The 23887-nt window shown below is 55.3% G+C and overlaps 2 protein-coding genes across 2 annotated transcripts; one reads left to right on the forward strand and one right to left on the reverse strand.

Annotated features, from left to right (window-relative positions):
- The first annotated feature begins 1638 nt into the window (after positions 1-1638).
- LSS (lanosterol synthase) lies at positions 1639-10963 on the forward strand. Its single transcript, XM_065750754.1, has 22 exons — positions 1639-1716; positions 1789-1975; positions 2052-2190; positions 2259-2367; positions 2450-2571; positions 2815-2911; positions 3614-3749; positions 3962-4070; positions 4420-4538; positions 4974-5071; positions 5207-5234; positions 5824-5880; positions 6553-6624; positions 7311-7361; positions 7508-7657; positions 7925-8021; positions 8194-8299; positions 8487-8552; positions 8746-8826; positions 9100-9270; positions 9691-9769; positions 9976-10963. Exons 1-22 carry the CDS (start codon positions 1688-1690, stop codon positions 10156-10158), a joined length of 2286 nt encoding a protein of 761 aa, XP_065606826.1. The 5' UTR covers positions 1639-1687; the 3' UTR covers positions 10159-10963.
- A 3329-nt stretch (positions 10964-14292) lies between these two features.
- On the reverse strand, positions 14293-21217 carry LOC136057830 (scavenger receptor cysteine-rich type 1 protein M130-like). The gene is made up of 14 exons (XM_065750793.1): positions 21102-21217; positions 19925-20239; positions 19393-19701; positions 18870-19184; positions 18404-18721; positions 18008-18322; positions 17361-17675; positions 16869-16925; positions 16469-16783; positions 16243-16278; positions 15838-15969; positions 15083-15178; positions 14780-14905; positions 14293-14540 (listed from the first exon to the last, which is right to left on the reverse strand). The coding sequence occupies exons 1-14, from the start codon at positions 21166-21168 to the stop codon at positions 14347-14349; spliced, it is 2910 nt and encodes a 969-aa protein (XP_065606865.1). The 5' UTR covers positions 21169-21217; the 3' UTR covers positions 14293-14346.
- Positions 21218-23887: the final 2670 nt, after the last annotated feature.

Raw genomic sequence — 23887 nt, forward strand, 5'->3', positions numbered from 1 at the left:
ACCTTTGTGCGCAGTGCTGTGTGCGCCGCGTGTCTGTTGGGCATCCCCATGGTGATGGCAGCCGTAAAGCCAGCGGTGTGTTTACAGTGCCCGCCCTGCCTGCCGCACCCTGCTGTCAGGGCTCGGTATTTAAGGCGTCCCCGAGGCCGGCCCTGACACCGCAGGTGCTGCGGGAGGACAACGCTGGGACTGCTGTGCTGTCGGTGCGGTCAGTTCTGCAGGAGCTGAGAGGGGTGGGGGCAGCAGGGCTGGCTTTGCTGGGACACAGAGTCCCGGGCCCACGTGGCTCCCAGGACGTGGGCTGGGTACGGGGCTTGGCTGTTCCTCACCGCTCAGAGGAGATGCATGAGGCCGGGGTTGGTTTCGTTGCATGAGCAAGGGAAAGCACAAGCGTGGGTTGTGCTGGGACTGCAGAGCTGAGGGCAGCTGCTCCTGGGGTCCCCAGAAGGGTTGGGGTGGCCATAGAGATGCGTGTGGGCCACGTGCTCTCAGTGCCTGGGCACGCAGGGCCATACCTGGTCTGGAGGCCTGGGGTCATGGGGATGCCTGGCACCTGGACTGTATATATATGGCAGGCAGCACTGACAGCGCGGTCCTTCCTTCCTTTGCAGCTCAGTGCTGTGAGATGTCATCCCCACATCCGGGTGAGTGCCCATGGACAGGGCTTGGGCAGCCCTGCAGGTGCCTGCGCTGCCAGGCTGCTCCCTGCCCACATCCCCTCCTGCTGCCCGCAAGCATGGCCCTGCTGGGGCCAGGTGCCTCCCACAGGAGCCAGGGCACTACAGCTCCAGCGGAGCCCCACAGCCCCCCACACTCCTGACTCCCCCACCCTCCTCTTTCCGCAGGGCCACATGGAGGGCCACCGCCGCCACATCCGGGGCCTGGACACCCACCTGCACCGCATGGTCCTCCGGAGCATCATCACCCACCCGGGCATCACCCACCCGGGCACCACCCGCCAGGCCCCCACCCGCCGGGCCCCCACCCACCGGGCCCTCACCCACCGGGCCCCCACGGCCATCCCCACTAGGCTCTGAGCCCGAGCAGCAGCCGCCCCTGGCACGGCTCCGCCTCCGTCCATTGGCTGCCCCATGGCTGCAGCGCTGCCGGGGTCCCCGTCGGGCCCGCGCACCGAGTGCGGCAGCACCTCTGCCGGCAACAGGAGCTCGGGCTCGAGCTGAGGTTGGCAATAAAGCGTGCTCGGTGCTGTGCGGTCGCTGTGTCTGCCGGAGGGTCTGTGTGCGAGGGACCGCCGCTGCTCGTCCAGGCGCGAGGAGACGGACGGAGCGACGGGGTTACGGCTGCCGGCACACGGGCAGCCCCTCCGCGAGGGCACGGCCACGCAGCGGCAGCCCTGCTGCCGACCGCCCCTAACCCGGGACTACGGCTCCGGGGGCAGGGAGAGACCCGGGGAAGAGACTCTGCGGTCACAGCCCCGTGCCGGGCTCCGCAGGGCTGCAGCAGGCGGGTCTACGGAGGGACGCCGTGCTGCTCCTCCGCCCGCAGCCGCACCGATCCTCGCAGCCCCCACCGCGCGGCGGGGATAGGGGCGTGGATATGGGGCGGGGCTGTGGGCGGGGATAGAGGCGGGCTTGGGGCGGTGCCCCACGGCCCCATTGGCGGCCTCTCGTGAGGCCACCTCGGCTCAGGGTAGCGCGGTCCCGACCCCATTTCAGCCCCGCTCCCGATGTCACTGGCGGCGATGGCGGCGGACGGGTGAGTGTCCATCATCCCCGCGCCCATCGTCCCCATCCCCGCGCCCATCATCATCCCCGCGCATCTCCGCAGGGAGCTGAGGCGGCGCGGCGGCCCGCGGCGCACGGCGGCAGCTACGGCGCTGCCCGCCTGGCGGCTGCACTGCGAGGGCGGCCGGCAGCGCTGGCGCTGCTTGGATGACGGCGGCGAGGACGGGGCGGCTGCCGGAGCGCGGCGGGCACAGACGGCGCTGGAAGCGCACTGTCTCGGCCTGGACACGGTGCGGGGTCGCGGGGCGGGGGCTGCGGGGCGCGGCGCGGGGCGCCCGGCTGAGTCGCGGCTCCTCTCCCCATCAGGACGCGCTGCTGCGGACGCTGCCGGCCGCCGGTACGGCGCGGGACGCCGCCCGCAACGGCATGCGTTTCTACGCCGCGCTGCAAGCCGAGGACGGCCACTGGGCCGGCGATTACGGCGGGCCGCTGTTCCTGCTGCCAGGTGGGTCCCGCACCGCCGCCGGACCGCGCCGCGCCCGGCTGCGTGTGACGGCGATGCTGTGCCCGCAGGGCTGCTCGTCGTGTGTCACACCGCCCGCATCCCGCTGCCCGATGGCTTCCGACGGGAGATGGTGCGCTACCTGCGCTCCGTGCAGCTCCCGGACGGCGGCTGGGGCCTGTGAGTAGCGGGGGGGTTCCTCGGGGGGCTCCGTCGCGGCCGTGCCTGATGCTGTGCTTGCCTGTGTGTGTGTGCGTGGCAGGCACGTGGAGGACAAATCGACGGTGTTTGGCACAGCGCTCAACTACGTAGCCCTGAGGATCCTGGGGGTTGGCCCAGACGACCCCGATGTTGTGCGGGCCCGCGTCAACCTGCACGGCAAAGGTCAGTGCCCAGTGTGTGGAGGCAGTGGGTAGCAGAGGAGCTGCTTGCCCGTGGTGGTATCTGAACCTTCATCTGATGATGGGGAGGGTTTCTCTGTTCTCTGCTGCCTGCCTTTTTTTGGAGGCATGTGTCTCTGCCTGAGCAGCGTGCTCCTGGACGTGGGGAGAGACAAACTCTGGGATGTGGGATAAAGCAGGGAGCTGGCACGTCTGCGTCACTCTGAAAGCTGCTCTTTCTCTGCAGGAGGTGCCCTGGGGATCCCCTCTTGGGGAAAGTTTTGGCTGGCTGTCCTCAACGTCTACAGCTGGGACGGGATGAACACGCTGCTCCCAGAGATGTGGTATGTGCTGCCCTTGCTGTGGTTGCGAGGGTGTTGTCAGTCCTGCCACTGGTCCCAGCCCAGAGCTGCCCAAGGCACTGGATGTGCTGGGCTGACTCCAGCTGTGGCCCTGAGCTGGTGCTGTTCAGGCTGCCTGTCCACTGGAGGCTGGCAGCAGGAGCAGCTGATGGGGAACCAAGGGGATACGCAAGAGCTCAGCCCTGTCGGTTTTATCCACAGGGTCCTTTGCTCTCATGAGCAAGCAGAACTGAACCTAACAGCACAGAGCTCACTGTGCTCACTGTGCTCTAACCCTCTGTGGTCACTGGGTGTCAGAGAGGGAAAGCGTACATCATTTTCTATGGGGAAGGTCAGGGGCTGCACAGTGCCAAGGGCTGCTGGGGCTTTATCATGTCAGTTTGTGCCTCCACCTTCAATGTAGTGTGGGGAAGAGAGGGGCCCCTGAACTGACTTCTCATTCCTCCCTGAACCTGGGGTGCTCTCTGCCTGAGCTGGGCCAGGAGCTGTATCTGCTGGCCCTAGCAGGAAGGGCTCACCCCTGAACAGTGTGAGCAGGGCCAATCTGTGTGGGTGTTTCCATATTTTCTGCAGCTGTACCAGCAGCAGAAAGCCTGGCACAAGGGCATCCTGCTAGCACAGCTCTGCTGTGTCTCCCTTTGCCCTTCCTGTTGTTCTCAGAAGCACCTTGTCTGTTGCAAACAGGCTGCTCCCTACATGGTTCCCAGCCCACCCATCCAGGCTCTGGTGCCACTGCCGCCAGGTTTACCTCCCCATGAGCTACTGTTATGCCAAGCGTCTGTCAGCAGAGGAGGATGAACTCATCCAGAGCTTGCGGCAGGTGAGGAGCTGGCCTTCCAGGGGCTCCCCAGTGAGGGCACGTGGCTCCCTGGCTGCCTGCTGTGTCACTGGGGCCAGCCTCTGGCTCATGAAGCAGCACCTCTCATGTCTGCATGGACAAAGAAGTCCAGGCAGTGGACCTCATGCAGCAAGCTGGCTTTGGGTGTTTGTTCCCAGCTTGCTGGGCTGATCACCTCTATTATCTTTTGCCAGGAGCTTTATGTGCAAGACTATGCCAGCATCGACTGGCCAGCCCAGAGGAACAATGTGGCTGCCTGTGATGTGTACACCCCACATAGCTGGCTACTGGGGATCGCCTACGGTGAGCATAGTGCTTGATGAGATCGAGGGGCCCTTGCCATGGGACTGCCCTTGGTTGGGCTGGTGGTGGAACTGAGGCTGTCCTGTACCGTGAGGGCCCTTCAAGATCTGCTGTTAGCTACTGGCAGTGCCCTGGAGCTGGAAAGGAGACACTGGCTGTATGATCACTGGGCCTTGTGTTCCATGATAGCAGCAGGACCTTCTGCCCAAGTCTTAAGGCCATTCTGAGGCAGAGCAGTTTCCATTCTTTCTTCAGGTGGTCATCGTGTGAGCAGTGGTGCAGCCAGCCACAGGAAGTGGATCTAGCCACATGGTGTGAACATTTCACTGCATGTCCTTTTATTTTCCAGCCCTCATGAATGCGTACGAAGCCCACCACAGCACCTACCTGCGGCAGCGAGCCGTCGTGGAGCTGTATGACCACATCAAAGCTGATGACAGGTTCACCAAGTGTATCAGCATTGGTCCAGTAGGTGGCTTGCTATTGGTCCTGTCAAATTGCCCTTGTCTGTTTAAGAACTAGCTTGGGATTCCACAGCTTTTTGCAGTTGTGGTGTGTAGCCATAACCTCCAGATTTTGCTCAGGCACCACTCCTGCTGTTCATAATGCTCAAGACTTTAGTGCTAACAGGACACAGGAGAGGCAGAGTATGGGGATGGCTGTAGTCCTAGCGAGGGGTACCTCTCCTTGTGGTTCGGGGACATGATCTGAAGATAAGCCCTGGAGTAATCTTGTGGCACTTGCTGGACTGACTCAGCTACACTTAGAGTGATGCCACAGACAGAGGTGTCAGAATGAAGCCCGGGACCTCTAGATGGATATATGCTGGGTGGTAGGGAGGGATGTGTGTGTCTGGGGTTGAAGGTACCACATTCAGAGCAATGACAGTGATGCTCTCGGCAGATTTCCAAGACCATCAACATGTTGGTTCGCTGGTTTGAGGATGGGGAGAATTCCCCAGCTTTTCAGGAGCATGTTTCCAGGATCCCTGACTATCTCTGGTAATGATGTGTGTGACTCACCTGGTGTGGCATGGGGTTCTGATCCCTGTGATGTTGGCATGCTGTGGCTCCCAGCCCCCTTCCTGGTGCTTTTGCTATGCCTGCCCTGCAGCGCTGTGTTCTCTCTTCCCACAGGCTGGGCCTTGATGGCATGAAGATGCAGGTGAGATGCTGCTGGATTACAGCTGTGACCAAGAGAGACCCTGGCTTGCTGGAGCTGCCTGTGGAATGGGATAGCTCCTGGCACCTCATTTTCAATGTCTGTCGGCCTTGTCTGCCTGGCAGTGCCAGAAATGCATTGTGTCTGTTTTGCTTGTTTGCCTCTCTGGCCATTGGCTGAGGAGGCATCTGTAGGTCTCCATCCCCTTCATCCCCATGGGTCCTGGGAGAAGGGAAGGTGAAAGACAGTCCCCTGCCTGACCTACTGCTAAGGGGCTCTGGTAGTGTGTGCAGACTGAGCTGTGCTTATCTTGTGGCTGTTGAGTCCCTTTGCTCATAGCTGCTAACCTTTCCTGTTCTTGCTGTGAACAGAGCAGGTTAAAGCAGCTTTCTCATCCTGTCCCTCTGCTGTCCCTGAGCTTCTGCATTCCTGCCCCTTGGTGCCAGCACATTGTCAGTGGTCCTGGGTGACATGAAATCAAGGTGCAGGATGGAGGGAACAAAGAGACTAATGCAGGAGGAATATGCTGTCCTGGAGTCCCCACAGGTATCAGTGTCAACTTGACCTTCACTATTCACTTTGTCTCTTTCAGGGTACAAATGGATCCCAGCTCTGGGACACTGCCTTTGCCATCCAGGCCTTCCTGGAGGTAAGATACTCCTCAAATTTGCACAGTGCCTTCAGAAAAGACAGCATCGTGGTGCACCCTCAAATACGAGGTGTATCTACTGCACATCCCCTTATGCCTCTTCTGTGGTGATTGTGGCATCACATGATACAGCTGCATCAGGGAAACACTCTCCTCAGAAAGTTCTTCAGCCATGGTAGGCAGGCTGTCCAGCAAAATAGCACAGACTTTCTTTGCCAGCTGCTTTTGAAGCAGGTCACAGTGCCAGCTGAATGGGCCAGATTAGATTTCCCTGTTGCCACAGTCTTGTGGTGAAACCCTGGCCCTTGCTCCTCGCTCTGCTTGGCCCTAGAGCATTCCTTTTTGTCAAGAACAGCGTGCAGGACTGCTCTCCAGCATAAGGGCAGAAAGGGTTTTGATGGACATGTTTTGGGGAGTAATGAGATTGCTCAAGTAAGCCCCTCACCTGACCATGCAAAAATCTCTTACTGATGCAAGCAACAGCACGTAGCTCAGCTCTCAGTAGAGAGGTTTGTAATGAAAGTAACAAGAGAAGAATGAATGCAAACCTACAGGAAGGGCTATACAAAGAGCAGGTGTTAGAGGTCAGCAAGGTCCTAGAATATCCTCTTCTTTCCAAGGGACACATTTGGTGGGCAGAACTCCTTGCTGATTGTGCACTTCTGTTTCTAGGCAGATGCCCATAAGATGCCTGAGTTCATGTCCTGCCTTCAGAACGCCCATGAGTTTCTTAGGTTCACCCAGGTAAGCTGAGCTGTTGTTGGTGTCTCTGCAATGTTGGCTATGCAGTCTTGGCTTCTTGTGAGAGCCTTGCTGGACACCTCTGTTGTCTTCTGAAGAGCTTCCCTGCAGGGCTGGACTAGCAATGTCTTGCGGACAGCTGTGTTACCTGTGCCCTTTTGCTGGGAGTCAGCTTTGCAGCTTACACAGGACATTGGCCAGCCCCAGGCCCTGCTGTGAGGTCCTGTGGGATGTTTGAGTTGGCTGCCTTGGGCTGAGAGAGGCTGGAAAACTCAGACTTCTTTGCCCCTTCTCCTTGCTGGTGCCCATTCATTTTAAGTACCCTTCTGGGAATCCAGCCTCCTTCCTCACTGACTGCACAGCTCAGATCTTGCTGGCCAGCAGTTTGGTGCAGATGCATCTGGATGTCTTAGTCACGGTGCTGTCAGACAGACCCTTGACAGCAGATGGCTCCCTGTAAGGAAGGCAGCCAAGAAGGGGCTTTAGCAGCACAGGCTGATACGAGGCCAACATGTGATATTTCTTCATCGTTCCCCACTCCTGAGCTGACCTCTTTTCCTGTCTGCCTCCCTCAGTTAAGGACAGATGGTGAGCGGTCGCAAAGGGGCTCTGCATCTGTGATTGTTTAAGGCCATGACCTTTCAGCTGGGCAGCTTGAACCTGCCCTCCTCGTTTCTTGTCTTCTGCAGATCCCAGAGAACCCACCTGACTACCAGAAATATTACCGCCATATGAACAAGGTGTGATGGCTGGAGCCAGACTCCAACGCATGCACTGAGCTGAAATCTGAGCAGTGGGGATGGGGGGCACGAGAGACACTACCTTCCCCTGTGCAAGAACAGAGCAAGTCCAGAGGAAGGTGCTGAGTCCTTCTTTACCTCCCTAGGGGGGCTTCCCCTTCAGCACACGGGACTGTGGCTGGATTGTGGCAGACTGCACGGCGGAGGGCCTGAAGTCGGTTATGCTGCTGCAGGAGAAGTGTCCCTTCATAGCCAACCCTGTCCCAGCTGAGCGCCTCTTTGATGCTGTGAACGTGGTAAGTGCTGCAAAGATCAGGATCAAGGGAAGTGAGGGCAGGCAAAACCAGCTAAAATGAGTGGCTAGATCTGATATTGCTAAGTCAGTATAAAGTCATGTGATGTGATGATCCGGATTGGAGATCTAACTGTCAGTGTGGTCAGGGACGTGGTGAATTTGCCAACCCGTGTGGATCTGACTTTGTCCTTACAATTTGCTTGGGGCCAGACTGGAGTGGCATTGTCCACGTGCCAGCCCCATCCTCTCCCTCTGCTTGTTTGGGCAGTTGCTGAGCATGAGGAACTCAGATGGAGGCTTTGCCACATATGAAACCAAGAGAGGAGGCCACTTGCTGGAGCTGCTGAACCCCTCAGAAGTGTTTGGTAAGAGGAGCTGTGTGGGCTTGGTTGCCCTGCCCTCTGTGAAGGGACCCTCTTGCTCGAGGACCCTCTGTGGCCTGCATGTGCTGTGGGTCTTGGGGAGAGGTTGGCAGCATGTGGCTCAGTGAGCTGCCCAGGAGAGGGGCTATTCCAGTTATATCCTTTGTGCTGACAGGTGACATCATGATTGACTATACCTATGTGGAATGCACGTCAGCTGTCATGCAGGCACTGAGACACTTCCAAGATGTGTATCCTGAGCACAGAGCCCCAGAGATCAGGTAAGGCAGTGAAAGGAGAGTTGGGTAGGGGAGACAGTGGTGGTCTGAGCTGGCTGCTGTGTCTTCTGTCTGTGCTTGCCAATTGAGCCCTGTAATCATGTGACCCTTAAACTCCTCAGAGGTAATAATGATGAAGTAGCCACTGAGTTTGAGCTGCTTTTGGATTGATTATCTTTCTCCTGACCAGAGAAACACTGCAGAAGGGCCTGGACTTCTGTCGCAAGAAGCAGCGAGCTGATGGGTCATGGGAAGGGTAAGCAGCACTCCCAACTGGCCATTTCTGTCCTGACTGCCCCAGTATGGGAAGGACCACGGACATCTTTCGTGGCTGGTAGTGGGTGTGAGAACAGCATGTTGCTCTGCCTGCGTCTATCTTTGCTGTGCATACAGCAGTGTCAGAGCCTGCCTCTGCCATGGTCCTTGCACTGTTCTTCCCTCTCGCCTAGGAGCTGGGGAGTTTGCTTCACATACGGAACCTGGTTTGGTCTGGAGGCATTTGCTAGTATGCAGCATGTGTACTGTGATGGGTGAGTAAAGGCCAGGTGGTTCCTCCATCTCTAGCTCTGGGGTAGGGACCCTGAGGTGGAGCTGGGTAGATGCCCTGGCTGCACATGGGCTCTTCTTCCCCAGATACTGCTCCTTCCCAATCTGATACTAGAGCACTCACTGAGTTCAAGCTCTTGGGGCTGCCCCTGCTGTGAGCAGTGTAAAGCACAGCTTCTGTTTGCAGCTGAAATACTGCAAACTAGCTAGCTCTCATCTGTACCTAGCCTTGTCTGATTCTCTGCCTGTCCTTGCAGGGTGGCATGCAAAGAAGTGGCCCGAGCCTGCCAGTTCCTGCTCTCCAAGCAGATGACAGATGGTGGGTGGGGAGAGGACTTCGAGTCATGTGAGCAGCGCAAGTACGTGCAGAGTTCCACATCGCAGATCCACAACACGTGTTGGGCCCTGCTGGGGCTCATGGCTGTCAGGTAGGAGCATTCTGACATCGCATGGCTGTTAGGGTTGGTGAGATGGGAGAGACCAGCTGGGTTGTATGGAAAGGCTGGCATAGGCTCTGGACCCTGGTGTGGGCCATGTACCCAACCACGTTTCTTGGTTACTGCTACTTCTGCAATGACACCAGAGCTGTGGTCCTTCCAGAGACACTGTTGACAATAGGAGAGGAGGAACCAGAGCAAAGCGAAGCTTTGGATCACAACTGCAGGATGATTTTGCTGTATTTCTAATGCATGGTACCCTGGAGCTGTAAGGGGCCTTCCCAAAGCACTCACAGAATCATAGGGGTTGGAAGGGCAGACAGGAGGTGATTGAGTTCCTTACGTATGTGAGTGATGGTACACAGACAGTCAAGATGACAAAAATGATTATATCTCCCTTGTGCTTTGTAGGTACCCTGACATTGATGTGCTGGAAAGGGGCATCAAACTGTTGATTGATAAGCAGCTGCCCAATGGCGACTGGCCTCAGGTACGTGCATCTCCTCTGATCTCTCCAGTTTGTTCTCCAGTGATGCATGTGTCCTGGGCATCACGTAGCCCTTGCAGTAGTGTGCTCAAAAGCCACGTGTGTCTTTTGATGGAGGACTTCAGGAAAACAATGAGCTCAGCACTGTGTCCTGGACACGCTGTGGTCTCCTGTCACCCACATTGTCTTGCTGTCTGTCTCTCTCTCAGGAGAACATCGAGGGGGTGTTCAACAAATCGTGTGCCATCAGTTACACTGCCTACCGCAATGTCTTCCCTATCTGGACACTGGGGCGTTTCTCTCGGCTGCATCCCAACAGCCCTCTTGCTGAGCACCTGCAATCTGGGTTGGCTGGGATGGGGAGGACCCCAAAGTCAGCACTGTCTGATTGAACCCACGCTGTGGCTCCGACTTGCCTTAAGTATCATACGCTGCATGGGGCACAGGGGGGGCTTCCTGCACAGGATCTCACTGCTGATCTCGACTGCCTCTGCCAGGGAGGAGAGTGCAGCTGTGCTGCTGCAGAAACTCAGCTTCCTGTTGACTCTCTTCTAAGAATCCACTTTTAAAGGCTCTTGCCAAGTGTATCCACCTTCATGGGATACGCAGTGAAGTGCCTTTTCAAATCGGTCTCATGGTCTTCAGAGAGAAAGCTGCCAAGCTGTGTTGTATCGTGCATCTGGACAGACTCTCATTCTGGGTAGAACGAGGCTGACTTTTATCTTCTTTCTTGTGCTGTCTTGCAGCCCCAGGTTGTCTGGCTGCAGCAGGAGCATAGCATCTGGGGCTTCTGCTGTGCCCAGCATTCTGATGGAGTGCACTGCATAGTCCACAGTTGATCCTGAACTAGCCTGCACTGTGGGTGCCAACAAATGCCTTTGAAGTGCTCTCTGCTCAGGAGGCTCTGCTGAGAGGGAGGTGCATCTGTCGTCCCCAAGATGGGAAAGAGGAGTGCTTCACTCAGTTTTCTTTCCATTCCACCCCCCAGCTGGTGGCATCTGGCTTCCCAGAGCTGCACAGCTCAAATCATCAGCATCATTCCCATTTTGAAAAAGGGGAAACTGAAGCAGAAAGGACTGAGGTGATTGGTGTCAGGGCACAGCCTCCTGGGCTCCAGGCTTTCCTGAGCAGGGGTGCGGGTATCAGAGGTGGAAATCACGTCAACTGATGAGTTAATAAATGGCTAATGGTGTTACAAGTGGATCCTGGCTGTAGTTTCCTCATTGCTTTCAGCCAGCAGTGAGCTGGCATAGCAAAAGAGAATCCCTGTGCTGCATACAGATGCAGGAGATTTCTCTGGAAGCTCTGGGACCCAGGGTTTCTTCTAGGTTTGCTCTCAGCAGCCTGAGATGAAGACCAGGCCAACACAGGCAGTGCTTGGAGCTGGGCTGTGCCTAGAAATGGAGGCTGTGTAAAGGCAGTATCCTATCAGCCATCCTGAGCTCCATAGCAGTTGCTCTGTCTCCCTTGGTGGGAGCCAGGCCCTCCACTTATGTCTGGGTGCACATGAGCCTCTGTGTGCCCCTCTGTGCTCCCAGGCCCTGTGGGTTGAGAGAGTGCTGATCCTCTGGCATGTCACTGGGCAGGGATATTGCACATTGAACAGGCATACTGTACTCAGCTAGGTTCATTTCCAGCACATCCAGGGAGATGCAGCTTTTTGCTAGCTGCTCAGGTCTGCTGTGCTGTGCACTGTGGGATGTCAGGAACTGTATTTCCACACTGGTGTCTCCTCACCTTGCATCACTGCCTCTGTACATCAGTTCTTCACCACTACATTCTGCTCCCAGAGAAATGTGGGCAACACTGTGCCTACCCAAGGACCACCAAAATCACCTGGAAGACTTTGAGCCTTCTGCCCCATTGGAAACGTCCCTCTTTTGGGCTTTGAGCCCCTCTAGGACCTCAGTGTTGCTTTCTGTCAGTCTTGGGAACATTCTGCCTGCTCCTCCTAGGACCCCTTCAGAGCTCTCACAACCCTCCTGTTTCCCAGAGCTCTCGTCCCCCTCACTCCCTCTAGACACCAGTTTAGTCTCCTGTGGACCATGTCTGAGGCTGCCTTTGTGTCCTCAGAGAACAAAGAGAGCCATTGAGGATGTCAGTCCCTGTCCCTCTGAGGATGTCAGCCCCTGTCCCTTCTTAGATCCCACTTGGGCTGTCTGCTACAGGGCAGAGAAGAGAGATGACCAGGGCATGGATAACATCTTGTTCAGAGACAGCTACCCTGGAAATGGGCTGGTCAGTGACTGGAGAGGGGAAGGAGTAGGGAGAGAGATGGTAGAAGAGGCAGAAGAACAAACAGGAGTGACTTCTCCCCATCCTGTGGATGGAGGAAACAACGTAAAACCTGTCCCTAAGAAATGCTTCTTTGCAGTTCAGGTTATGAAGCTGCTTGGTGTCCTGAGAATGTCTGCACACGTGGCATTGCAAGGCCGTGGCTATCTGGGTGTGGATGCCCAAGCTGTGTGTTGAGCCTGCAGGACAGCTATCTGTGAAAGGAGAGGACAGTTTCTCAGATGCATGAAATGTTAATTTTGATGCCATGTCTGCCACCCTTCCAGATTCTTGCCCTCTCCTCTGTCTATCCCAGCTTCTCCCTCTCACATGTTGGTTGTCAAGTACCTCTTCCAAACTCTTGCTCTGTCACTGGGCTCAGAGAGGTGGTGAAGGCCTCATCCTTGAAGGAATTCAAGGTCAGGCTGGGCAAGGCTCTGAGCAACCGAATGTAGCCGTAGATGTCCCTGTTCATTGTTGAGGACCATGACAACAGTAATGATCAGTGTCCAGCCAACCCCAAAACTGTGTGGGATTTGCTGCTCCACATGGTTGTATATAAGTCCATGGGAGCCAAAGAGATTTGTCCCAAGGTACTCATAGAGCTGGCTGATGTAATTGTCTTTGATGTCATTGGCCTCTCTCAATTATTCTTGAGAATCTTGGGAATCTGGAGAGGTCTCATTTTACTGGAAGCTAGCAAATATTGTTCCAATTTTCAAGAAAGGTAAGAAAGAAGACCCTGATAATAATGTCTGTCACTCTCACTTTCACTGTATGAACTGAAAGACATCAGAATGATGATGTGGTCAGTGGTTCAGGATGAGAAGATCCTTTTTAAACTGACTTGATTTCCTTTTACAAGGTCACCCATCTAAGCTGACCAACAGAAGCCAGCTGATGTTACCTTTTTGGATTTCAGTAAATCTTTTGATACCTTTACTCCCAGTATCCTTCTGGATAAAACTTCCAACATACAGCTAGACAAAAAGGTAGCATGATGGATGAGAAATTGGGTGATGTGTTGGTCCGAAAGGGTCATGGAGTTACATCACACACTGGAGGCCAGTCACTAGTAAGGTTCCCCAGGGCTCCATTTTAGTGCCAGTTCTCTTTAATGTTGTCCTAACTTATTTGGATGTACGACTAGATGGCATTTTGAGCAAGTTTGTTGATGGTACTAAATTGGGAGGAGGGGGGAGAGGCCCTGTGGAGAGATCTAGACAAATTAGAAAGCTGGGCTACAACCAGTCACACGAATCTGGCAAGTGCCAGATTCTGCATCCGGAGAGGGGGAGCCCTGGCTGTCCATACAGACTGGAGGATGCTGCAGAGAACTTCACTGAAAAGTTTTGCATGGCTGACAGCAAGCTGAACATGAGCCAAACATAACTTGGATGCATGGAGCATGGCACTGCTAGCTCAAGGGGAAAGGTGTCCTCCTCTACACTGCTGTGGCCTCATGTTGAGTAGTGTGTGCAACTTAGGGTGCCACAGTACAGAAAGGATGTAAAACTATTATAGAGTTCCAAAGGGAGGCTACAAAGGTGGTGAAGAATCTAGAGGGGAAGATGTCTAATTTTGGGGTGATCCTGTGTGTAGCCAAGAGATGGACTTGCTGATTGTGAGTCCTTTCAAAGTACTCCATGATTCTATGAACAATGGGATGCAAATTTAGCACACGCCTCTGGCATAGTTTATACCAGAGGATCTGACAAACATCCCTGCCTTATCCAAACCAAGTCAAAGCACAGTCAAAGAAGTGTGTGGGGAAGGCAGTGTGGATTGCTCCTTCCTTGGGAGAAGGCAAGCTCATTTCTGGAATTGACTTTGCCCATGGATCTGGGTGCATTTTGTGGGTGAGGCAAAAGGCTGTGGGTATCAGGTGTGTGCCTTAAGGAGATTTAACAGTGGGTGCCCTCCCCAAGAGGAGCATCATGAGACCTTGTAGACAGTTGCTTTGGATTGAAACTCAGTTTCTGGAAGGAGTGATGGAAATGTCTCTGTGAGCTTGAACCTGACACCACTATCCCCAAAAAGTGCCCCCTCCCCACCGCTGTGCCTCTGTACTCTGCTTCCCTTGATCAGCCCCAAAGATCCAACTGACACATGGGCAGTGAAGCACCAGCTCTGGATCAAAACTTCTGAGGGGTTTTAATAAGAACAAATATGGGTACATGATAAAAAATCAGAGTAGTAACACTAGAGGAAGTCAGTGCCACACTACTTCTGCTGACCATGGGAAAAGGGACCTCACAGTTCTCTAAGCAACACTGACTTCTCTGCCCTTGTAACCACACTCAAGCTCATAGCTCTCCCTGCCTGGGGCTCAGGGACCCTTTTGCACCTGACTCCAGTATCACAGTGCTCGTGTCCACATGGGGATGTGACAGAGACACCTCTTCAACATCATCATAGCCCGTGTTCCTCAGGGACAAGGATGAGGTATCTCCATCAGCTCCAGGGCTGCCAGTACTTCTCTGGGAGTGCAGATCCACTCCTGCAAGCAGTAAGACAAGCACTGTGGTTGGTTCCATGGGATACCCCTCTGGGGCTGTCCATTAGATTCCTTCCTTCTCCTCACTGGTGATGAGATGTTCAATCCTTTGTCCGAGACCATTCCCCCCAAGGAAATCTCCCTAGGGCAGGTTCCCCATCATGAGTGGCTGGGCTCATGGTGCTGCAGCACAGGGAATGGTATGTGGTAACTGGTAGTGCTGCACTTCACTTCCTTCTTACCTCTGACTGCATCACTGGGCACCTCACAGTGACCCTGCCCAGAGACAGGATCATCTTCAGGTTCAGAAACCTCCTTGGCATCATCATAACCATCTTCTGGATCATCTCTGAGCAGGATATCAATGTCTAGAAGGAGAGGAGAGCTGGTGACAGTGAGAAATAACATTTCAGGATGTGCAAGATGGGGAATGTGCAGGCAGTGGGGCTTAAAGACTGGTGTTGGCAGGGGCAGTTGGGGCCAGCCCTGTGCCAGGGACGGGGGAAAGGTCCACGCAGCTGTGCCCTCAAAGGACCCACACTCACCTGAGTGGTCGAACACTGCCTGCTTCTCTGATGCCGAGTTGTATCTGATCTCCTCATATACAGCCTCAGGGAAGGGTTCCTCAGTTCTTCTGGAGCCTGAGGACAAAGGCAGGTTGGTCCTGGGCATGGGTAGAGCGGGACAGTACTCTGCTTTTCTACCCGTGCCCCACTGCTGGGGTCAGCCCAGGGCTGGCTGTGTGGGCACCATTGCCACATCCCCTTTGAGATCAACAACCTGATGTGGGACAGCATCAGCCTCACAGCAACCTTTCAGAGTCAGCCTTTCTGCTTCTTTGGTCTCTGTATTAGATCCCATTGATGACCCCTGGAGCTTCCCCCACTCCGCCCCATGGGTCCATAGCATGGCTGTGCCCAGCACAACACAGTAGCCTGACAATAGAGTGATAGACTGCACCTCATGCTTCTCCTGGCACCTTCTCTGCCCCAGAGCCCCCTCCACTGCTGTCATAGTGCAGCCAGTGGAATGTCTTTGGCTGTCTCCTCTCTGTTCCCATTCCCACCAGTGTTGCTTTGCCATTTCTTCCCTTGTCCCATCATTAACTCCCTCTGCTTATGGTCTCTCTCCACCCCTTGCTGCTGAGACCCAGTGTCCATGCTGTCAGTGAAGTGGTGTGGGACAGGAAGCAGCACATGCTCCTATCCCCCTGCTTTACCTGTGCCCTTTGTTGACACTCCCCAGTACCACCAGCCCCATCAGGAGGCACCTCCCCCAGAATCACTGGGACAGGACCTACCTCTGCGCTGAGCCTTGGCACTCTGCACTTGCCCAGCCAGGAGGACCAGGAGCAGGCAGAGAAGAGCCCCCAGGATAATACAAATGACAACAGGCACTGAGAGGCCGCCAGTCGGATGGCCCGAGGGGAGATCTGCAGGAGAAGGAACATGGCAGTGTTTTGGAGAGAAAAGGGACAGGACATCCCAGCCCTTACCCCACTAATGCAAGGCAGCAGGGGTTGGAAGCTAGGGCCTGGGTGATGCAGCAGCTCCCACCCTCCTGGATACATGACAGCCCCCTTCCATCCCTAACAGCCTACTGCCTGTTCCTGGGCATTTTGCACCCTGATAAAGAGACTTCTCTCCCTGACTATGGGTCACAGTGTGGCCCAGTAAAGGCCCAGCCCCAAGAGAGGGCACCTTACCTGCTTGTGGGGGGAATGCTGTCGTCCTCGGTGAATCTGCAGAGGAGAGTAGGGTTGAGAGGGGCTTATACAGTAATAGGGAATCCCCCTGGCACATCTCCAACAAGTGCCACCTGAATTGTCTCTCCCGCAGGGCTGTGCAGGGCTCTGGTGCAGGCTCCAGACCCCTGCTCTGCTCAGGACTGTGGGCAGAACCTGAGCAAAAAGGCCCAGCTCTGTCACTCACCCAAGCAATGCACTCCAACATCTTCTTTATGCCGACAGGCACCGCTGTCCCCAGGCTGGGCCCAGCAGTCCTGTAGTGACAGCTCTGTCCCTTTGCACTGCACTTGCTCCAGCCAGATGAATCCTGTACCTTCACCAAATGCAGCCTCAGCCAGGGCAGATACTGCAGGGCCACAGCCCAGCTGCCGGCACACCACCTCAGCATCTTGCAAGTCCCACGAGTCATCACACACCGTCCCCCAGGAGCCGTGGTGCCAGACCTCCACTCTGCCTGAGCATCTGTCCTTACCTCCTACAGTACGGATCTTCTCCCTGTCTGCAGATGCAGAAACCTCCCACGTGGCACCAGCAGTCAGGACAGCCTCGCCAGGTGAGAAGCCATGGGGAGGAGCTGCCTTTACCTGTGCAACTGGTGGAATTGGGGCACGCTGCCACCAGGGTCCTTCCTGGGTGTCTCCCTGCAGAAGGAAATGCTGCAGTGAAGGGGCTGGGGGTTGTGCGGAGAAGAGCAGAGCTGGTCTCATCTTGCACCTCTCTGTGCCACCTGGGCCAAAGCAGCAGCTGAACCCCAGTCATTGAGAGGAATGGCACTGCAAAGGGACCGGGGTACTCATCCTAACAGAGTGCCTGGATCACAGAGCAGCAGGAGGGGAGGCTCCTCATACCCTGTCTGGTCTCTTCTGAGACCTCACTTGGAGTTGCCTCTGCTTCCCCTGGGCATTGCCGGTGAGCACGTGTGGCTCTGATAGCTCATGTGGCCTTTTTGCCACCAGCAGCAGAAGGATCTGACATGGGCAGAAAAAAACCCCTCCAGGATCTTTCTCTGTGCCCGACTGTGCCAAGCGGGTAGCAGGAGCACGGGTGGCACTGGTGCCCACATGGCTCATAGTTACCACTGCAGTTGATGTTGGTCTCATCTCGCAGGTCATCACACGACTGTGGGTCCCAGGGTGCAGAAGGACACTGCCAGAAGGAGCTGTTGCTCTTCCCACACTCAACGCGATCCAGCCATGCAATGCCAGAAAGCTTGTCATAGCGCGAGCTCATTTCCAGGATCCCTGTGTCCCCACAGCCCAGCTGCTTGCACACCACTGGCACCGTGTCGAGACTCATCGAGTTGGAGCAAACACTCCCCCACGTTCCGTTATAGAAAACCTGCAGGCGCCCGGAGCAGCCGTCGCTGTTCTCCAGCCTCAGGTCCATGAACTCTGGACGGAAGAAAGACAGACAGGACAAACAGGCCGGTCCAGCTCTGGGAAGCAGAGGTTCCTCTGCACCCTTGGGCTCCCTGCACTCTCTGAAGCACGGACAGCAAGTCCCCATTGCACCCGGTGAAGGAGAGGTCCCAGATGTGCAACCCCACCCTCCCCACTCACCACCAGAATGGCTGTGCTCCCCAGATACCCCCACGGGGCCAAACAGTATGACTGCGTGCAGACATCCCCGGGTCAGGCTCGGGCAGAGGCGTCGGCCATGCCCGGCTCGCCCCTCTCCCCAGCCCCATTGCCCCAGGGCCACCAGCTCTGCTCCCAGCACACACCTGAGCAGACGACTCCCGCGTCCTCCTTGTGCCCGCAGTTGTGCTCTCCCCAGGCCTTGGCAGGGCAGTCCCACAGAGCAGCTTCACTCCCAGTGCAGTTGACGTCATCCAGCCAGATCTGCCCAGAGCCCTTCCCAAACCGAGCAGAGCTGGCCACCTGCATGGCCCGCCCGCAGCTCAGCTGGCGGCAAACAACGTCAGCATCGGCCATGTCCCAGGCGTCGTCGCAGACCGTGCCCCATTGGCCCTGGTAGTAGATCTCCACTCTCCCCGCGCAGCGTCCAGCCCCGTCCAGCAGCCGGACCCTCCTGCTGCCTGCGGTGTGGAGAAGCCCCAGCCATCAGAGGCTGCCTGCCTGTCCTGCCCTGTGCCTGTGTGATGTGCAGCGCTGCTCACCCCGACACACAGCCCCCACGTCCTCCATGATGCCCGTGCCGTTGGGCAGGGGGGTGTTGCAGAAGCTCAGGCCGGCCTCGTGTCCTGCACACCGCACCCCACGCAGCCCCACGGGGCCCGTCCCTCGCTCAGCCCTCGCTGGGACGAAGGCTGCGTCCGCCTCCCCACAGCGCAGCTGCCGGCACACCACGCTGACTTCCTCCAGGTCCCACTCATCGTCCAGGACTCTGCCCCATGTCCTGTGCCAGAAGATCTCCACGCGTCCATCACACGGGCTCTCTCCACCCACCAGCCGCAGGGATGTGGAGCGAGCGGGGCCTGCGGAGGGCAGAGGTTCTCCAGAATTGCACCAGGGAGCTCGGCACCCTGAAGGGTTTTTCCAGGGAGAGCTTCAGCCCAGTGCTGTGACATCCCCAGCTTTGGGTGGCCATATTGCACTAAGAGGAGTTACCACCTGAGCACACACCTGAGCAAATGACAGCAGCATCGTTCTCATGAGAGCACAGTGAGGCCCCCAGGACGGTCACTGGACACTGACTCAGGTGGGCTTCGCTCCCATCACAGTGGAACGATTCGCTCCAGACAGGGCCGGTTCCTCTCCCAAAACGCCCTCCTTTAGGAACGGTCACCGCAAACCCACAGCCGAGGTGACGACAGACAACGTGGGCATCCAACAGGTCCCAGCGGGAGGCACAGAGGGTGCCCCAGGTCCCCATCACCTGGACCTCCACCCTGCCCGCACACACCGTGCTGCTGTTCACCAGCCTGAACCCCGTGTACTCTGGGAACAGAGGAGGAGACGCTGCGTTTGTGCTCTGGCTTTCTCAGGACCTGGAGAAGCCAAAGGGACACTGTGCTCTTCTCCTTCTGCACCACTTCAGTGTGGCAAGACCAGCACATTCATTCACCTCTCACACCCAGCAGCACCCCATCCCTTGCTCCCCTGTCCCCCGCACAACCCCACGTTCAGCCCCACCCTGAGTCCTTACTCGTGCAGGTGACATGAGTGCCATTTGTGTGGGTGCAGGACTGGTTGATGGAGGATTCCTTGAGGCAGGAGGTGAGGATAGATGCATTCATCACATCCTGCAGATCTCTGTCACAGATGGGACCGACTCCTTCATCCAGAGGAGTTGCTCCGGGTATCAGCAGGGCTTTGCCACACTGCAAATCCCTGCAGACAACGTCGGCAGCTTTGGGACCAAAATGTGAGTCACAGACAGGTTTCCACTGTTTTCCATTGTGGATCTCCACATGACCTGAGCAGCTGTTTTCTCCTCCAACAAGTCGAATAGGTCCTGAAGCAACCAAAGACACCTGTGAGGTCCTGAAGCTCTCTGGCACTTCAATTCTTATGTCCCACTGAGGCTGCCACATGCGGAGCCCCACAGCCATCCCAGCATCTCGACCAGCAATTGACAGCCCCAGCCCACCACAAATGGTACGCCAGCTGTTTTCTGGCATCTGCTCATCGATTCGCCCGAACTGGCCACAGAGGTGGAGAACAGGTTCCTCCCTTACCTGAACATGTAACTCCAGCATCCTCACTGTGAAAACAGTTAGTTTTACTCCATCCTGCATGTGTGCAATCAGACAGGGCAGATTCAGTGCCACTACAGCCAACATCATCCATCCAAATGGGGCCAGACCCCGGACCAAAGTGACTGTAGTGAGGAGCTTCAATAGCAGACCCGCAGCCCAACTGCTTGCAAACCACTTCAGCGTCGTCCATGTCCCACGAGTCATCACACACGGTCCCCCACTGATTGTCGTATTTCACCTCCACTCTCCCAGCACAGCGCACACCGCCATTTGCCAGCCTCACCTCCGCAACCCCTTCAAACACCAACATGACACCCATCAGGAGAGTGCTGAGCCCCACTTGGTTTGGGTTGGGTTCCACCCTGCTCAACTGCACTCGCAGGCCCTGCCCTTTCTCCCCTTGTCTGACCTGGGGCACTGTGGGGTCCTTCCTCTCCTCATGGGCTGTACAGGGCTGTGGGTGCAGCTCCATCTCTTCTGGGCCGTTCACGACCTCACAGCCAACAGCACCTCCTCCCATCCCAATGGACACTGTCCCCATGCCCATCCACACACCATGCCTGCCCCTTCAAAGGCACTCACAAGGCTTCAAGGCACTGAACAGATCCCCCTGTCTGGTACCAGCCCCAGCACCACAACACCCCCCACCCCCAGCATTCACTGTCCCCAGGGAGCACCAAGTTGACCTTGAGGATCACTCCAACCCTTGACCAGTGCAGATCCTGACTTTGGCCAGGGCTTGCCCTCCTAAGGGTTGGGTTTCTGACAGAGAGCTGTACACAGACTCTCCAGGTCACCTCAGATGTTGGCTGCACCCTGGGGACTGCTGAATGCCACCATCGCCAGCTGGGTCATCACCAGCTTCATGAGCATCGTGCTAGGGGCTATTCTCCAGCACAGCCAGGAGTCCAAGATGGGTGCCCCAGGACTGGGTGTCTATAAATCCAACCAGGTACAAGCTTGGGTGCACTAGAAGCAGAGATAACCTCTCCCACTCAGAGACGGTACACAGAAAGGCACAGAGTCCACGGACAACTGCATTTTCAGCCCCTTGTTTCAATGGGTCCTGGAAAGAAACCACCTTTCCATGGAGATCCCTGTGACCGCATTGGTGCCTGCTTACCCTGGACGGTGAGACAAGGGAATGAGAACTTACCTCTGCATGGCTGCACAAAGAGGAGCAGCCACAGCACCCGAGGTGACAGGAGTCCCTTTGTCTCCATCCGGAGCCTCTTGTCCTCTGGCACAGCCTTGCTGTGCTCCACTCCCTGCTATAGCTCCTGGGGATTCCTGGGGACAGCGACAACAAGAGAGCAATATATATCTACTCATACTTGCCCAGATGCAGCAGCAGCCAATTGAAGCAGCAGACACCTTTTTAGACATTATCGGCAGTAATCTCCCCTCTGACGCAAACCAGCTCTCCAATGAACTCTTCCAGTGCTGTTCATGACCATATATGAGGGACTGGGGCCACTGCGGGCGTCACGTTGCTCTGGTGGGCTTCAAGATGGATCAGCTCTGGCCACGGGGAACGTGGGTCTGTCACTGCTGCACCCTGCAGGAACACTGAGCATCTCCCGAGTTGAGAAAGTTCAACAGCACAAGATGTGGCAGTCCATACACCCCCATACGCTGCAGGAACCTTGAGGACAGGGCTGCAGCAGGTCCGCATTGAGATGGAAGGGATCAGCCCCTGCCTTGCTACCAATGGGAGCAGCAGAGGGGAAAGGCCCTTAGCCATGGCCACAGAGCAGTCCTGGGAGTGCTGGCTTGCTGGTCCCACCCTGGGGAGACCACTGAAGGTTCCTTGCAGGAGTGGGAGCTGGGACAGGTCCTGTCCCAGCAGCAGACCTGCAGCCCAGAGACTCAGACGTGTCCCTGGCCCTTGGCACGTCACCCAGAGGCCATTATTCTCTGTGACATGTTGGGAGCCAGAGCCTGACAGGCACTGCAGGTTTATAAACCACAGCCCACGTCACATCACGTGCAGGCAGGAAGACAGCGGTTTCCTCCTGGCCCTGTGCCCAGGTGCATCCCTGCAGTGCCCCTGAACCACTTCCACCACAACCACACCAACTGAGGCTTCAGGGGGGGCTCCTGCAGTTCTGAAGTCAAGGGAGGGGAAGGGAGGTAAATCATATTTTATCGATTTAATAATGTTTTTTGTTTCTGCCTATTTAATTTCTTTAGCTATATGTATGTAGGCACATGCAAATGTATACACCTGTATATGAAGGCTGCTCTGAAAGTAATGCCTCCTATCTTATTATGTTGGCCCACAGTGGGGCAGATGGTGGTAGTACAGTAGTCAGCTTGCAAGGCCTTACTGTTATCAAAATCACAGCCACTGCTCCCTATTCCAGAGAGGCTTTACTCACATGGTGTCTAGCTCCAGTTACCAGTGGTCAGTATGTTCTAACTTGACATCAGTGTCAGGCACTCCAAACACCAACCATTTTAGTGGTTTTCCTTTGGACTCATTTATCAAAATGCAACGGAATACAGTTGGGAAGGTTCAACCTTTACTGTCATACCACCACCAACTGCCTCTTATGTTGTGGGCCAACATCAAAAAACAGGAAACATTACTTTCAGACCAGCCCTCGTATTTGCAGACTCAGAGAGTAGAAGGCCAACACTGGCTGTACTTTTGCTAATATAGCACCTCTTGGGACAGATAATGAATAAAGCCTTGCTGGGCCTGCAGATTTTATCCAAGTTTCTCCTTTGCTGGAGGCTACTGCCAAGTACAGGTCTTGAAACTGCACAGTTAGAAAGCTGTAAGGATGGACAAGACAAATAAAATGCTAGAAAAGCTTTTTATTTTTCTTAATTAACTGAGGTACTCCTTATATGTAAAATTCATTATCGCTTTACGTGGCACACAGGCTAAATGAGAACACTGAACTTCATGGGCAAAGGCACTGCTTCAGAATGCTCGGTTCCTCACTTGGTAACAAGTGAGAGTCAGCTGCTGCACAGAGATAAAATAAACAGCTGTTAAGAACAGAAGAGCTGCTGCTACTGCTGTCTGAGACATCTTCATGGCTGCCACTGCAGGTGCACAGATGAAAGCAACCTCACTGTCTGGAATGCTGTGTAAGGGTTGTATCTGTACTCAAACCAAAGGAAAAAGCAAGTGAAAGGTCCACTGACAGAGAGGTAATCCAGAAAAACTGGATTTAGGAAAGTGCCTGCTTCACCTCTTGAAACTTCTCTCCTGGTTCATTTTTGAATAAAGCTTATCTAGCTTTACAGAGCCACACAAATTCCACTTGAAGCACAAAATGGAGCAGAATACTTCCCACCAGCCAATTGTGAATAGCAAAAGACTGCACAAATTAAAACTGCTACTTACAAAATGTTTCTCAGGTGGAAGCTGCACTTTCCCCCTGGCTGGTGGTGAAGCACAGTGCTCTTCCCATCAGTCAGCCATCTCCATCAGAGCACAGCACTATCTGCAAGATTTCTGTTCTGCATCTAAACATCTTTATTGCCTATTATCTTCCTCAGTTTGCTCCCTTTTGAAAAAGGAAAGCAGAAATGCAGGAAATTCCTTTGATGAACTGGTGGGACAATCCATTTAACTGACATGGAAACACGAAAGGCCTTTCAGTACGTTCCCTAGCAAAGCATCACGCTCTAGAAACTGTGTCTAGTAACTGGTCTCTGTTAGCTGAACAGCTGAGTAATACCCAAGAGGTACGTGCATCAGTCTGACTGAACTGACCCTTCAAAGGATGAGGAAAAGCTTCCTTGTTTCTTTCACCACCATACAAACCCAGCCTTGGTGCCTCTCAGTACAAGCCCACCAAGACTGCTAGGAAAAGCAGTTGGTTCTCACACAGAATCATTACTGAGTACTGACTGCATCAAAAAAAATTGAATGTTCATAAACTACTTGAAAATGGAAGGTTTTCCTAAGGAATTGCAGAGTTT

Source organism: Cyrtonyx montezumae, unplaced genomic scaffold (assembly GCF_038088225.1).
Source record: "Cyrtonyx montezumae isolate F1298 unplaced genomic scaffold, pur_monq_1.0 scaffold_7, whole genome shotgun sequence".
Taxonomy (NCBI): Eukaryota; Metazoa; Chordata; class Aves; order Galliformes; family Odontophoridae; genus Cyrtonyx; species Cyrtonyx montezumae.